Source organism: Amblyomma americanum, chromosome 3 (genome assembly GCF_052857255.1).
Source record: "Amblyomma americanum isolate KBUSLIRL-KWMA chromosome 3, ASM5285725v1, whole genome shotgun sequence".
Taxonomy (NCBI): Eukaryota; Metazoa; Arthropoda; class Arachnida; order Ixodida; family Ixodidae; genus Amblyomma; species Amblyomma americanum.
In genome coordinates this window covers 108,690,217-108,704,456 of record NC_135499.1, presented here as the reverse complement: position 1 = coordinate 108,704,456, position 14,240 = coordinate 108,690,217, and the positions used below count along the sequence as shown (strand labels likewise).

General features: G+C 44.6%; 1 protein-coding gene across 1 annotated transcript in view; it reads right to left on the bottom strand.

Annotated features, from left to right (window-relative positions):
• The window catches only part of LOC144123971 (uncharacterized), a 19,589-nt gene extending 5,769 nt beyond the window's left edge, over positions 1-13,820 (bottom strand). The window contains exons 1-4 of the mRNA XM_077656670.1: positions 13,794-13,820; positions 8,907-8,976; positions 7,254-7,396; positions 444-601 (exon numbers count right to left, since the gene is read on the bottom strand). Of these exons, the coding sequence (XP_077512796.1) occupies positions 444-601; positions 7,254-7,396; positions 8,907-8,976; positions 13,794-13,820 (398 nt within the window). The remainder of the gene's footprint in view (positions 1-443; positions 602-7,253; positions 7,397-8,906; positions 8,977-13,793) is intronic.
• Between the last annotated feature and the right edge of the window lie 420 nt (positions 13,821-14,240).

The window sequence follows — 14,240 nt, the reverse complement described above, 5'->3', positions numbered from 1 at the left end:
AGAAAATTTAAAATTCAGCACATATTCCTTAACAACATGGCTACCTTAGCAGACCAGATACGATCCAGCACCGCAGCACAACATGCCATCGCGGCACACAGTAGTTAGAGCGGCCTTCTTCGAGTAGTGTAGGAGGCCTACGGGTGTAAGACTTGCAGCTCTGAAGGCTATCAAAACGATCGAATAGAAGTCGCTTCTGCACCTGCACCAAAAATCCTCCCAATTCTCCAACTGTGACCGAAAGCCATCCCTCCCTTGTCATTATGACTTTATTCATTCATTCACTTCCATGTATTGCCCTCCTCCTTGGTCTTCAATGCAACCAGTGCGTTTTCAATAAATAAAATACACTTGGCTTGAGAGAAAGCCGACTACCACTTCCCGATGCCTGTTTTTCACGGACGTGGAAGTGCGACGTTGAATAATGGTAAAAAAATACGCACCGGCCCTGAATGCTTGCATCGTCGTCGGCGTCGGAGACTCGGACCAGAGTGAAGTCGACACCGGGATTCATAATCTCATCCAGCAGAGTCACGGCTCGTGACTGGTACTGGTACATTGTGCGTGAGTGCTGCATAGCCATTACCAGCCACGTCTTTATCTGCAGGGAGTGTTAGTAAAGAAAAGAGCTCTTTTTCACTTATAGTAGGTGTACGTTGTCAGATGCCAAAAGGCACAATTCTCAGTCACAATGAAGGTCGTTATACGGGGCCCTGAACCACTCTCCTGGCCCATCGAAACGCTTTTGAAAAAAAAGTTTTTAAAGAGCTACTTTGGCGGGTCAAGGATGAATATAAAACGTTTATCTTTTGCAGCTTACCCTAATTCGAATAATTCCCTCTATTTCCCTTTCATCCAAGCTTCCGGCAACATCGTCGCATATATCAAGACCACAGGGCAAGTGACGTTGCCCACTGCAACACAACTTGCACTAGTACTTCATTCAGCAAATCGTGGCGGATTACGGTGGCCGCGTGCTCTACACAAGTTTCGCGGCGTCAGGCGTAATACCCTAGTACAGCCCAACGCAAAGGCTTCAGCTAAATTTCTCTTTTTTAGATTGAAATCACCAGTTTTCAATTTCGTACTAAACTTTTGTGAATCTTTAACAACTAATTAAGACCTTCCCGAAGGGACATTGTTGTGTAATTTGGTGCTCTAGCTTCGACAAACCGAGACAAACATTCCAACTTTTTGTATCATGCAAAACAAACAAGTACTTGTGATAGAAAGGTCGACTGGAACGGCCTTCCCCGCGAAATCGTCGCTACTACCTGCCCATCTTCGTTTTTGCAACTTCTGCATGACCATTTTTTTCAGTAATTAGTTACCATGATCCTTACTGTATGTACAAGAACCTACCCCTTATGTGTTGCCGCTGCGGGGACTTCAACTCTTCTCACATAAGTGCGCACACTCAGAAGTCAACCTGGGACACATTCACAGACGACAAATTCTTGAAAGCATTTACTCTGAAAGCCCACTTCGGGAACTTTCGTTTCCCATCTCAAGAACTGGGGGTTTTAGGTTATGGCGTACATCAGCATCGCGGACACGTCTTGTTAGTTGAACGGGATGGTTTTCACAATGTGAAAGGCGTCATCCATATAACTATTGCTAAAATAAGGTTGAACAATCGTCAATAAAACGAATGCGGGAATGAAATCTTGATTACTATGTACGACACAAAAATGAATAAAAGATATTTAAAGGCCCTCAAAGGAATACTGAGACAATTGCATTCAATTACTCTCCTCTAAAACACATCTGGCTATGTCAAGGCTGACTGGGCAGCAAAAAACATATTTATCGCCAAGGATAATGGGATCAAAAATCTTCCCGCCAGTCGAGAGTTCACAGCTAAGGGTTTAGCTAACTTCTGCCAAACTTCGAAAAATGATAACCAGATCTACGAAGGCTTACCTTGCGCAGAATGATAGGCTATCGCCATCGCCAGGTACGCGTATTTAAAAAACTATCATATTTTTGCAATTCAGAGAGTTAAATTAGAACAGTTTATAATCAATAACTTCAGCGAAAAAAATTCAGTGCAAAATGTAGAGCGTCTTAAGAAGTGTCCCTGAAGATTCTTTTCTTAAAAGAGACTTCTTAGTTTTTTTTTTCGCTAGATATACAGCACGCGACATTTGTAATTTACTGAAATTCAGACAAATACAATTTGTCTGGGTGGAGAGGCCTAAAGGTGACATGAGAGGTCACCTGACTAGGCCCAAAACACCCTGAATTCATACAGCATAGTGTGGACATGAAAGGCATCACAACAAAATTGTGCAAGAATATCGTAAGATATCACGATCAGCAAAAAAAAACAAAAATGAAAAAACAACTAAATTCTACAGGAATACCATATGGTTTAACAACACACTCTAGTTACAAGGCAAAGCACTTAAAAAAAGAATAACCACAAATGTGTTTCTTAGACAAAACAAAGAAAGATAACCTTAATGGAGGGGATCGCCTGGAACACAGCAGTAATATACTGGTACTGCAGTTCCTGCAAACATGGTCGGGATTATACGCAAGTCAAGAAAAAATCTCTTCCCTGCTTTCGGAAAGCAAGCAGAGAAGAACAGTTTTCCATGATGCCCAGCAATTCAGGATGGAGCTTCAGCAGGTTAGGAATAAGCCAACTGAATAATTGATTTCCATAGTTAGTCCTACAGTTAGATTTTATGAAAACAGTTTTCCTAAATTCGTATTGCGGGTCATGCTTCGTATACTTTGATATGAATAGTTGTGGACCACTTTTAAAATCTAAAAAGGCAGTCTCAGACAACCGCATCTTGCACAATGATTCAATATCCAAGATTCTATTTTACATGAAATATAACGTTGTTGAGTCGCGGACCGGTAAGTTTTCAATGAAACGGACACCTTTTTTCTGTAATAAATATATGCTTCCATGTTTGACCTACCTGTAGTGCCCCATACGAGCAAACAGCAATGAAGCCGCGAGTGAACGGTATTGAAGTAGAGCTCACGTCGTAAATAACGAGGTAATAGCAGACAGAACCTGTTAAGCACACATATGCATTGTGCAATATTGCGTTTAATAAAGCGAACATGGCAAGACCAGCGAAGGTTTTCGTGGAACCGGACGCCTAAAAATTTTATATCTGAAACTCGTTCTAGCGGTCGCGATTGAAATGTCACTCATTATAAGAAACTGGTCTGTTAACAGAACTAAAAACAATGTACTTTGTTTTGTCAACATTTAACGAAAGTTCATTTGCAACAAGCCAGTCAGATAGATTTCTAAGCCATAAATTTACACGAGGAATTAAGGAACCAAAATTTTCTGCAGAAGAAAATACACTAGTATCGTCAGCATAAAGGATAACTGAAGGAGTTTGTGGGATAGATACAATGTCGTTGATATACAGGAGAAACAGAGTAGGTCCTAGGATTGAGCTCTGAGGAACACCAAATTTGATAAAGTGTGGATCGGACGTGGCATTATTAACTGAATCATACTGAGAACGAACTGACAGGCAGTTTTCTAACAATTTAAGTGAGATTCCTCGTATTCCATAAAACGGCCACTTGATAAGAAGTACAATATGCTTAATTGAATCAAAGGCTTTGCTGAATCTAGGAAGACGCCTATTGTGTACAAATGATTTTCTATGTTTTTAGTCAGTTCGTCTTTAATACTAAGCAACGCAGATTCAGTTGATTTCCTTTTTTGAAATCCGTATTGGCTAGAAGAAATCAACTGATGTTTATTGAGGTAATCTGTTATCCTGTTATTAATCGCTTTCTCTACTATTTTGGAAAACAAAGGAAGAATTGATATAGGTCTATAGTTACTAATTAAATTTGCAGCACCGCCTTTAAACAATACCGCCACACGTGCCACCTTCATTTTTTCGGGGAAAATGCCTGTTGTCAAGATCTGATTTGTTAGATGACAAAGGAGGTCAACAATAAGGTAAGCAATTGCTTTAATTGGTGCTACTTTAATGCCATCAAAACCACACGAACAATTATTTTGAGGCTTAATATTATACCATTAATCTCTGCAGGAGTAGCGGGATATAAGAAAAGGCTATGCTGCAAATTAGATTCAAGGTACTTTTCGAAACTTCTGGGCGTTGCAGCAGAAAAGGCTCCAAACTCCAAGAAATGTCTGTTGAACTCATTTGCAAGAGTTTTACCACTAATAATGATTCCTTCAATCGTCATTTAAATTGGTATATTTTCTTTTCTGGATTTCTGGAGAAGATCTTTTACAGTACGCCAGATTCTCTGAGGATCAAAGGAAATATCAGAAAATGTTTGAGCGTAGTAGTGAATTCTAGATTTTTTTTATATCTGCACCTAATTTATTTCTAATCTTTTTGTACTCCTTCAAAACTGTCAAATCTTTAGACTTTACAAAGTGGCTGAAGAGTCTATTTCGTGCCTTGATTCGTCTAAGCAGATCTCGTGTGATCCAAGGCTTCCTTCTTTGTCTAGATTTTGCCATTGTTACAAACGGGAAAGCATGTTCATACAGCTTTATAATTTTGTCTAAGAATGTGTCTTACAAAGTATTAGGGTCTTCCTCGCATAGAAGTTTACTCCAGTCGACTGAAAAAACGAGCTGACGAAAATGTTGAATTTTTGTTTGGCTTATAACGCGAAAATTCTTTGGCGCATCAGTTTTTTCGACTCTTTGTTTACATGACCTTTCTATAAAGCAGAAAGTTGACAGGTGATCACTAATGTCACTCAGAAGTACACCTGCATTTGTACCGGCAATATTGATATTTGTTAGGCAAAGATCTATAAGTGATTCGCTCGATCCTGTTATGCGAGTGGGTGCTGTAATTATATTAGAGAAACCATTGGCAGATGTCATGTCAACAAATTCATTGACAGAATGTGACTTGTCAAGTATGTTAATTTTGAAATCACCCATTATTACCACAGGTTTACTTTGTAACGAAAAGCCCTCTAGACTAGGTTCGAGAAAATTAAAAAACTCTTGAAGAGGCGCGGAAGGCGGCCGATAAATTGTACCAAAAATAAATGTATTCGTCTCGATGAAAAGTGATTCATAGGAAGGGTTTAAACTTGTGCACTGCGGGATTAGCTCATAAGGAATGTTGCTTTTTATGTACAAAGCTAGACCACCTCTCTTTTTAGTTTTTCTAAACAGTGCTTCACACCTATAACCGGGAAAGCGGACAACATCGCTCAAATCAGTATACCAAGTTTCAGTAAATGCCAATGCATCAAATTCATGCTCTAGTGACGACAAAAAAGAATCCACTTCTGCTTCTTTGTTCCTCACTCACGTCCGTGTACGCTCTTGCATAGGGATAATATGTACACACAAACGCACCCTGACAGCAGGAAATCAATTTCACAAAACTGTAATGGATAAACAGTCAGCCGGTCATAGCGTCAGTTATGCATGAGCGCGTGGTTTCGTTTTCCTATCACGATCACAATGCAGTCGAATAGAGGCTACCATGTTGGACAGAAATTGTTTGTGCTGGCCTATCTGAATACGTAGCACTAGCTCTCATCGCAGAACCACAACCCGCTGCGAGGACGAAAAGACAGGTAATTTAAATTTGTTAATTACCAAAACGGTGAATTAAATATATATTCACCGGTACAAGACGGCTGTGTGCGTGCTCCAGTAAAACCTTCGTCGACATCGTTCACTAAAGAGTGTTAAGTTGGGTAAGTTGTACTTACCATGCCATTTTAGGTTACTTCAGCGCAAAAAAGGATGGCAACATGGGTATTTCTCTTAGTCTCGTCCTTTTTCGCGCTATAATCACTGAAAATGACACTACGTTGATTTTCTTACAGATTGGCAAAATTTAACTCAATCGCATTGTATATTTCGAGGAGCAGGAGAGACGCACCAATACGTGAAGAGGAAAGACGTCTTTTTTCCTCGCACTACACTTAAACCCTTGCGAAAGAAATCTAAAGTCTGACGAAAACTCGTCTGGTCGGGTAGAATATTCATGACCGAAGAAAAAAGGAACGCCGACCAAAAAGTTGTTTAAAACGAAGACGTTTGGTCTTCCATACGGAAGCCTTGATCACTGGGCGCAAAGCCCAAATCACAAAGCTTAAGTACGTCGCAGTAATCGCCCCAAGCATCTTGCGTACGTAGGCGGGAGATTGCCTGCGTTGTGGTTAAGGGTTTTGTCTGTAGTTTGGATTATCAGGGATTCCAGATATCGACGTGACAGCCAATTCTTTTCTCTTGCGATGACTGATGCTTCTTCCCAAGCTATATTGTGCGTCGCGGCTTCCACGTGTTCCGCAAGTGCATTAGATGCAATCTTTTTGTTCCTGACATCGTTCTTGTGGTCCCTCAATCGCCTTTCGAAATTCCCTCTCTCGCCGATATAGCAGTAGTCGCAGTCTGCGCAGGGAATATTATAGATGACGCCAGGAAACTTCTCTTTTTTTATCTTGTCTTTGGCGGCCACCAGCTCCTGCCTCAGCTTGCACGCAGGAACGTGAAGGACGTGCACACCGTAAGTGCGCAGAACGCGAGCCAAAGAATCGCTCACGCCCGGCAAATATTGGATAGCGGCTCGGGCTCGGCAAGGAGGAACAACTGGTTCTGATGGGCGTGAAGACCGTTGTAGCTCCTTGCCGAGCCCGAGCCGCTATCCCATATGTGCCGGGCTTGAGCGAGTCTTTGGCTCGCGTTCTGCGCACTTACGGTGTGCACGTCGCTCACGTTCCTGCGTGCAAGCTGAGGCATGAGCTGGTGGCCGCCAAAGACAAGATAAAGAAAGAGAAGTTTCCTGGCGTCATCTATAAAATTTCCTGCGCAGACTGTGACTACTGCTATATCGGCGAGAGCGGGAATTTCGAAAGGCGATTGAGGGACCACAAGAACGATGTCAGGAACAAAAAGATTGCATCTAATGCACTTGCGGAACACGTGGAAGCCGCGACGCACAATATAGCTTGGGAAGAAGCATCAGTCGTCGCAAGAGAAAAGAATTGGCTGTCACGTCGATATCTGGAATCCCTGATAATCCAAACTACAGCGAAAACCCTTAACCACAACGCAGGCAATCTCCCGCCTACGTACGCAAAATGCTTGGGGCGATTACTGCGACGTACTTAGGCTTTGTGCTTTGGGCTTTCCGCCCAGTGATCAAGGCTTCAGTATGGAAGCCGAAACGTCTTCGTTTTAAACAAAAACTTTTTGGTCGGCGTTCCTTTTTTCTTCAGTCTTAAACCTTTGCAATGTTGATTCTTACCTGCGGCAAGGCCAGGTTGAACACCTTCTGCTGGCGGCTGTTGGACTTCTCTAACTCGCTGACCATCTTCTTGGAGGCCCCCAGAGCTCGGGCCAAGTTCTTGTTCTTCCAAAGAACAGCTCGCACTTTCTTCTTGTACGTGGCTGTTTAAGGAAAGGCGAAATATCAAGCATGTCAGCCTTTTTATTACAACAGCACTACCTAACAGGCAAAGCTGAAAAATCCGGGGTATGTGTGCAGCCTAAAGCTTTGACCATGGACGGAGCGCCAGCAGCGGAGGCCTTGCGCAGCTGCTCCATCAACGGCACCCCACTCTACCCCCTCCTCCCCGCGCGCGGCTGCCGTAGCGGCTGACGATAAGACAATGCATGCGGTTACCTTTGAGGCGGTGTTGCCTTATGTGCTTTCGCACGGCCTACCCGAATTAACTACGTTGAAGCCGTACCATTTTTTTTTATTTTGGGTGTAACCAAATCCAACGCCTAGTCCAGCAAGGTGTGTTCAAATTACATTGAACTTTCGCAATGCGCTACGAAGTTTTCGGCACGTTTCCCTCTAGATTGGCTGCACCTCTCAGAAAAGTAAAGCTTCTGCTAAAGTATCAAAGTTTAGGTAATCCCTCTACTTCAAGGTCGCTCCTTTCGGTTTTTATCCACTGGAAACTTCATCCAGAGCTAAGGAAGTAGACGCTGTAGAAGTCCATCTGAGGACAGGCATTTGAGCTAGTCGTTTGAGTGTTCGCCTCGCATGAGGGAAGTGCAGGGTTTGATCCCCAGTGATATAGTGAGTACAAGCTTTCCTCTTACAGTTGTTTGGTGCTTTGATTCTTTACAGTGAAATACTTGAAAAATAGGTCATTGATATAATCTTGAGTACACTAAAAAGGGTGGCAATGACCTTTACCGCATAAGACGAATTTCAGACCCTCACAGATAGATTTTATGTCAAGGGAGGGTAATGTGATGCTAGGCCGTTTTTTAAGCTTGTGCTACCGATGAGTACGCCACAGCACTGGGAATCGAACCCCGCATCTCGCGCATGACAAGCGAACTCTGAAATTGCAATGCCGCATTCAGCCACAATTATACAAGGCACTCTTTAAGGGAGTCTACGCCCTTCTCCCTTTAAAGAGGAAAGAAATGAATACACAACATAGTTTCAAAGGAAAGATAAAGACGTTGACTCACGACACGTAAAATCACGACTTCTGGTAAATGTGCCTCTACAATAGCGAAGTGCACCTAAGAAATGGCTAAATCTATCACTGCCACTTCTTTAGGCATGCCTGACAAGCTGGAACTTCGCAGTGACATCCGTGATCTAGCGTCTGAAATTAGCTGTAAACAAATATCTTGGCTACGTAAGCATGAAAATAAGCAGTACCTCTTGCGTGTTCAGTCTTTTAAGCTGTCTGGCAGCACGTTCGGAGCGCAGAAAAGTCCAACAGTGGTAAAAGGCGGCCACGATCGCCTCTGTTCCAGCTGGAGTAGAAGTAGCAATGCTATCGGCTTCACCTCGTGTTGTCATGTGAACGCCGGCTAGGTAATGGTATGTACTTCCTAGTTTTTCTCCTTCAATGCAAGGCAGCTAGAATCCCTACAGGCGAACAATTGAAACCCTGCCAAACAAACCAGCGGGCAAGGGAACCCTCACCCATTAAATCCGATGCATTGATGATGGAACTCTGGTTGCTCCTGTTGCCCCAGCGGACGTTGAACTTCACCTGCAAAAAACATTGAAAAAATTCAAAGTTTTGTTAAAACATGGAACCTGACTCGGAAGTGAGACTAGTAAGTTGAAGGCCCTTTACGGCTCCTACTATAGCTGTCCCTTTCCGTTCTATGCAGCAAAATTTCGAATAAAAAATCACTGGACAGTTAGAGTGTAGCGCGAATGCATGAGCGTAAATTGTATTGTGACAGTGAAGAAATGTGGCGGATGCCTTGTGAAGAAATTCGCTTGTGAAGGTGGGGACTTTCCGCAACTTACTCCAATACCACCTTGTCCAATCACCTACAACGGCCTTCCAAACCCTACTTTTGAGGCCCCGATAACAATAGCCGAGGTGCAAGCCGCAGCCTGTGCATCGCAGCGCAACACCGCTCCTGGCGCGCATAAAACCGCAAACGCTATTATTCGTTACCCGAGTCATGCACACATCAAAGCCATCACTGACTTCTTCAATGATGAACTCTAGGAGAAGGGTATTATACCTCAGGATTGGCGTCATGCCGAAATTATCACCATTCCCAAGCCCGGCAAGCGGCCTTCACCTCATTCCCTCCGGCACAGCTCCCTAACATCATGTGTGGGAAAACTATGAACGAGTCATCTACACCCGCCTCCAAAATTATATTGAAGACGACGATCTCTTCCCGCTACTATGATTGGGTTGAGGCCAGGGCTTTCGGCCAAAGACGCCTTCCTGCTCCTGAGAGAAGTGCTTACCATCATCCCAAGAGGTCAAGAACATCTCATCTTGGCCTTATATTTAATGGGCGCCTTCCACAACATATCCCACGAGGCGATCCTTCAAGCCGTAAATGACTTTAACGGCGGAGAAAAGGTATTTGCTTACGGGCGTGCGTTCCTCACGGGCCGCACGACCACGATAGGCATCGGACAAACTCGCTCCGACGTCAAAGATAGGCCACACAAAGGCACACCTCAGGGAGCTATTATTTCTCCCCTGCTTTTCAACATTGCTAACATTGCTATGCTCAGACTATCGCGTGCTCTGCAAGCACTTCCAAATGTCGATTTCACCCTATACGCGGATGATATAACTATATGGACCATAAAGGGTACTCTGGCCAAGAAGGAAACCACCCTACAATCAGCAGCCCGGATCGTCGAGGACTTCGCCACGGAAAGCGGCCTCCACTACACCCCGGAGAAATCGGAGGTCATCCGAGTACATGGTCTGAGATACGCCCCTCCAGGTACCTTCAACCTCACGATCGAGGGTCAAGCCATCGGGGAAGTTTACCTGACCCGCATTCTTAGTCTTTGGATACAGAGCAACCTCCGTGCTACCCACACCATCCAGACTCTCAAAACCACCGCAAACCAGATAGCTCGCATGATCAGCCGCATTACCAAGCGTCGCCAAGGAATGCGGGAAGAAGACACTCTTCGGCTGGTGCAAGCACTGGGACTTACCCGAATCACATACGGACTACCCTTTGACGCGCTAACAAAGGGAGAGGAACAGCAAGTTGACACCATCATAAGGGGGGTATGCAAGACGGCCCTTAAGCTTCCTAAAAACACCTCGACGGAGCGGCTGACCGCTCTAGGGATGTTAAACATCCTTGCGGAACTAACAGCAGTTATTCGTGCATCTCAAACACGAAGACTTCAGACCGCCCAAGCTGGACGAGCTATCCTTCTCCGAGTAGGCACAGTTGCGGACATCCACGCACTAGATGCTCAATCCGCTCTAGAAAAAGGGCACATGAAATACATCAGTGTGGCCCCGATACCGAAACATATGCTTAAAGGCGTTCACATAGGCAGACGACGAGCTCGAGTATCCTACCTACGCCGACGCCTTGCCAATTACCGGAACGTGGTTTATGTTGACGCCACAGCATGCCCAGACCATGACAAGTACGCAATGGCGGCAGTGGACCATCGCTTGTCCACTCTATTCACTGCTTCTGTTAAAGTCGAAACCCCAGCGGCCGCGTAAACCACCGCCGTGGCCATTGCCATTAGGCATTATGAGCCCCAAGGCCAAAAGCGCTCATGTGATCACAGGCTCGCAACACGAGTGTCGAAACTTCCCGAGAGACCGTGTTCCCAAGCACGTCAGTCAGCTCATGGGCACTGCACCCCTCGCAAATCACCACCAAATCACCTGCACCCCAGACCGCGAGGTGCTGGAGGGAAATGAGAGGGCACATGCTCTAGCTCGAGCCAACATCGACCGAGCGGGGCCACAAACCGTGCCCGCTTTTACCCCTCTACATACGGGGTATAACGAACGCCTCTACTTTCAGCGTCTTAATAGGAGACACTTCCCTCCACCGCATAGGAAATTAGACACCCCAGATACCGTCTGTTGGTGGCAGATCCAGACGAACACATTTCCAAACCTCCAAAGACTACATCTCATATACCCAACATTATACTCCGACACCAGTCCATGTTGCCTGGCCCGCCCCACACTCTTTCGCATTTCGTGGGGATGTGGGGCCAAACCAAACACTACACAGACAGAAAGTATATCTTTTGAGCAGTGGGAGGCGCTGTTGACCAGCGATAACCTGGAGGACCAACGGGCTCTCATAAAACAGGTACGCAGGGCAGCTCAAGTCAGTGGATCCCTGGAATGAGGGCCCCACCCATAAGCTCGCCCAACTACCCTTCCTTTAATAAAGTTTTTCCTCCCCCTCCTCCGCAACTTTGTATATAGCAATAGACAAATACCTCATATTTGTTTATTTTTGTTGACTGATATCAATTCTGGGATGTCCGGCTTCCCAAATATAGAATAAAAAAGCGTAGCATTAAAACTAACTTCGTAGGCAATCGTTTCCCGTCCTCATAACCTTGCTTTCGTAAGCCGCTGTCCAAGTTTGTCCCCTAACCTTGGTAAATAATTCTAAAATGACAGCGTTCCATATCACACGCAATTCAAAAACCATTCCCTAAAGTTGAAATATCACCACAGGTAAGCACTTTTCATGTTTTCATACAGAACACCAAGAGCTTGATTTGGGGCCTGCGAATAAAAGGCTGCCGATTAGGGGTTCACCTATGCAGAAGACAACTGTGACAGCTTATCACATAAGCAGTTGCCTATACCGGGTGTGACAAGGAAGAATAAGTATAATCCTGAAAAAAAGGATTTTTTAAGCAAAAATATGACTTTTGCGGCACGGCATTGGCAGGATTCGCGGACGTCAGAAAACCGGTGAACAATCTTAACTAGTAAGATGGTTAACTAATTTCATTAAGTTTTAAACCATTAGAGTTAGACGTCTAGTTGCAATTAGAGCTGTGTACCCGACCGTTAATGATTAATAATAATATATCGTTGCACACCTGAACCACGCCGTAAGGGAAGGGATAAAGGAGGGAGTGAAAGAAGAAAGGGAGAAGTAGGTGCCGTAGTGGAGGGCTCCGGAATAATTTCGACCACCTGGGGATCTAACATGCACTGACATCGCACAGCACACGGGCGCCTTAGCGTTTTGCTTCCATAAAAACGCAGCCGCCGCGGTCGGGTTCAAACGCGGGAACTCCGGATCAGTAGTCGAGCGCCCTAACCACTGAGCCATCGCGGCGTGGCCCGTTAGTAACCGCCATATCAGTTCTTGTAATTTCGAAAACGCGATTACCCTCGCCGCTGTGGCTCGACAAAATTTAGCATTTTCGACGATTGACGTAGCTGGAGGGGTTGCATTGCCTGCAATCTTTCGAAAGCGCATGTAATTTCACACGAAGCTGCCAAAATTTATCGGGCCCCAGCGGCGAGGATAATCGGGTTTTCAAAATTCCAAAAACATATGGCGGTTACTAACGGCCACCTAAAAATCTCTAATTGCAGCTAGACGCCTAACTCTAATAGTCAAAAAGTTAATTATTAAGAATTATTTAGCCATCTTACTAGTTAACATACTTCATCGGTTTTCAGATGCCCGCCAACCCTGGCAATACCATGCCACAGAAGCCATTATTTTACCTCAAAAATCCAATTTTTGAAAATTGTCTTCAAGTGTTCCTAGTAAGACCGGGTATATTAAGCTAATTCAACCAGTTCACTACGACCATCTCGTCCTATTTGCCTGCGCTCTTTCCCAAATGCGCTATGTCAGTTGTATGTCGACTGCGACATTATGCCCCAAAACAAGACCACTTGTCTTTAGATACGCAGTGTTATGTATAATGCGCAGCATATTTTTTACGACTTACAACACTGACAACTTACACAACAGTGCTTTCGTCGCCAGCAGCGGTTAAAGAGTACCTGTCATAGTGGCATTAAACAGACCATTCCTCGTCTGGCTAGTGGAAAGTACAGTACATCCCTTTTTCCTTACAATCGAGTACCGTTCGTGCAAGTACTGCTCTAGGGATGAGAAAGAATGCTAAACATTTCACAAGATGGTCTTATTTCTGGCTGGTTCCGACAACTGGAAACAACGCCCACATCTATTCTTACTTAACGTGACGCTCACTGCATTACATATGCAGAATAAACATGTGCGCTTCACAGCACTCAAAGCCTCTTACAGCTTAGAAAGCGGAACATTGCGCACCTAGATTGGTCGCTACGCCAGCTGCTAAAGATAGTAGGGTAGTTACCTGCAACTGCAAACAGGGCGACTGGCGCCGAAGCGCTGTAGCGCAGAACCGGTGTGAGAGGAAAGAGTAAATGCATGGCTTCGCGGAATTCTAAACTGACGAAATTGGTAAAATCCAAGGACCTAGTAGCACAGCTTAAAACGTCACTTTCTCACTATCGGCGTAGTGCAAGGAAGTACAGCGAGCAGAATCTGCCAACAGATCGAGAAACTAAGCTCAGCTTACCAGACGGGAAGCTCCTGCTGACGCCATCGTATCTTCTACCTCACTGATCGCTCGCAGAAAAGAAATGAAGACGCCAATGGCGTACGCCCACCGCAGGACATCAGCAGCGCACCCTCGTGGGAACAATACGGAAAAGACGAAGGCAATGATCGTATGTCTTTTTCTTCTGTACTTCGCGAACTGGTTAGTTTTCTTCCCTGCTAAAACGAAGGGTGTGGTCGATATTTTTGTTTTGCTATGCTTTAATATTTCTATTCGGGAATGGATATGAAAAACGCTGCGCTCAAACGGACGGTTGGAATGTTCTCGTTTCAAGGCGCACGTCAGCTACCACCGTCAAAATAATGTGTGCGGACAAACACAAATATAAGAAAAATAAGTGGCTACATATTTGTAAGTTAGTAACGATTTTAAATATATTTTAATTACTCAATTAACATATTTTGT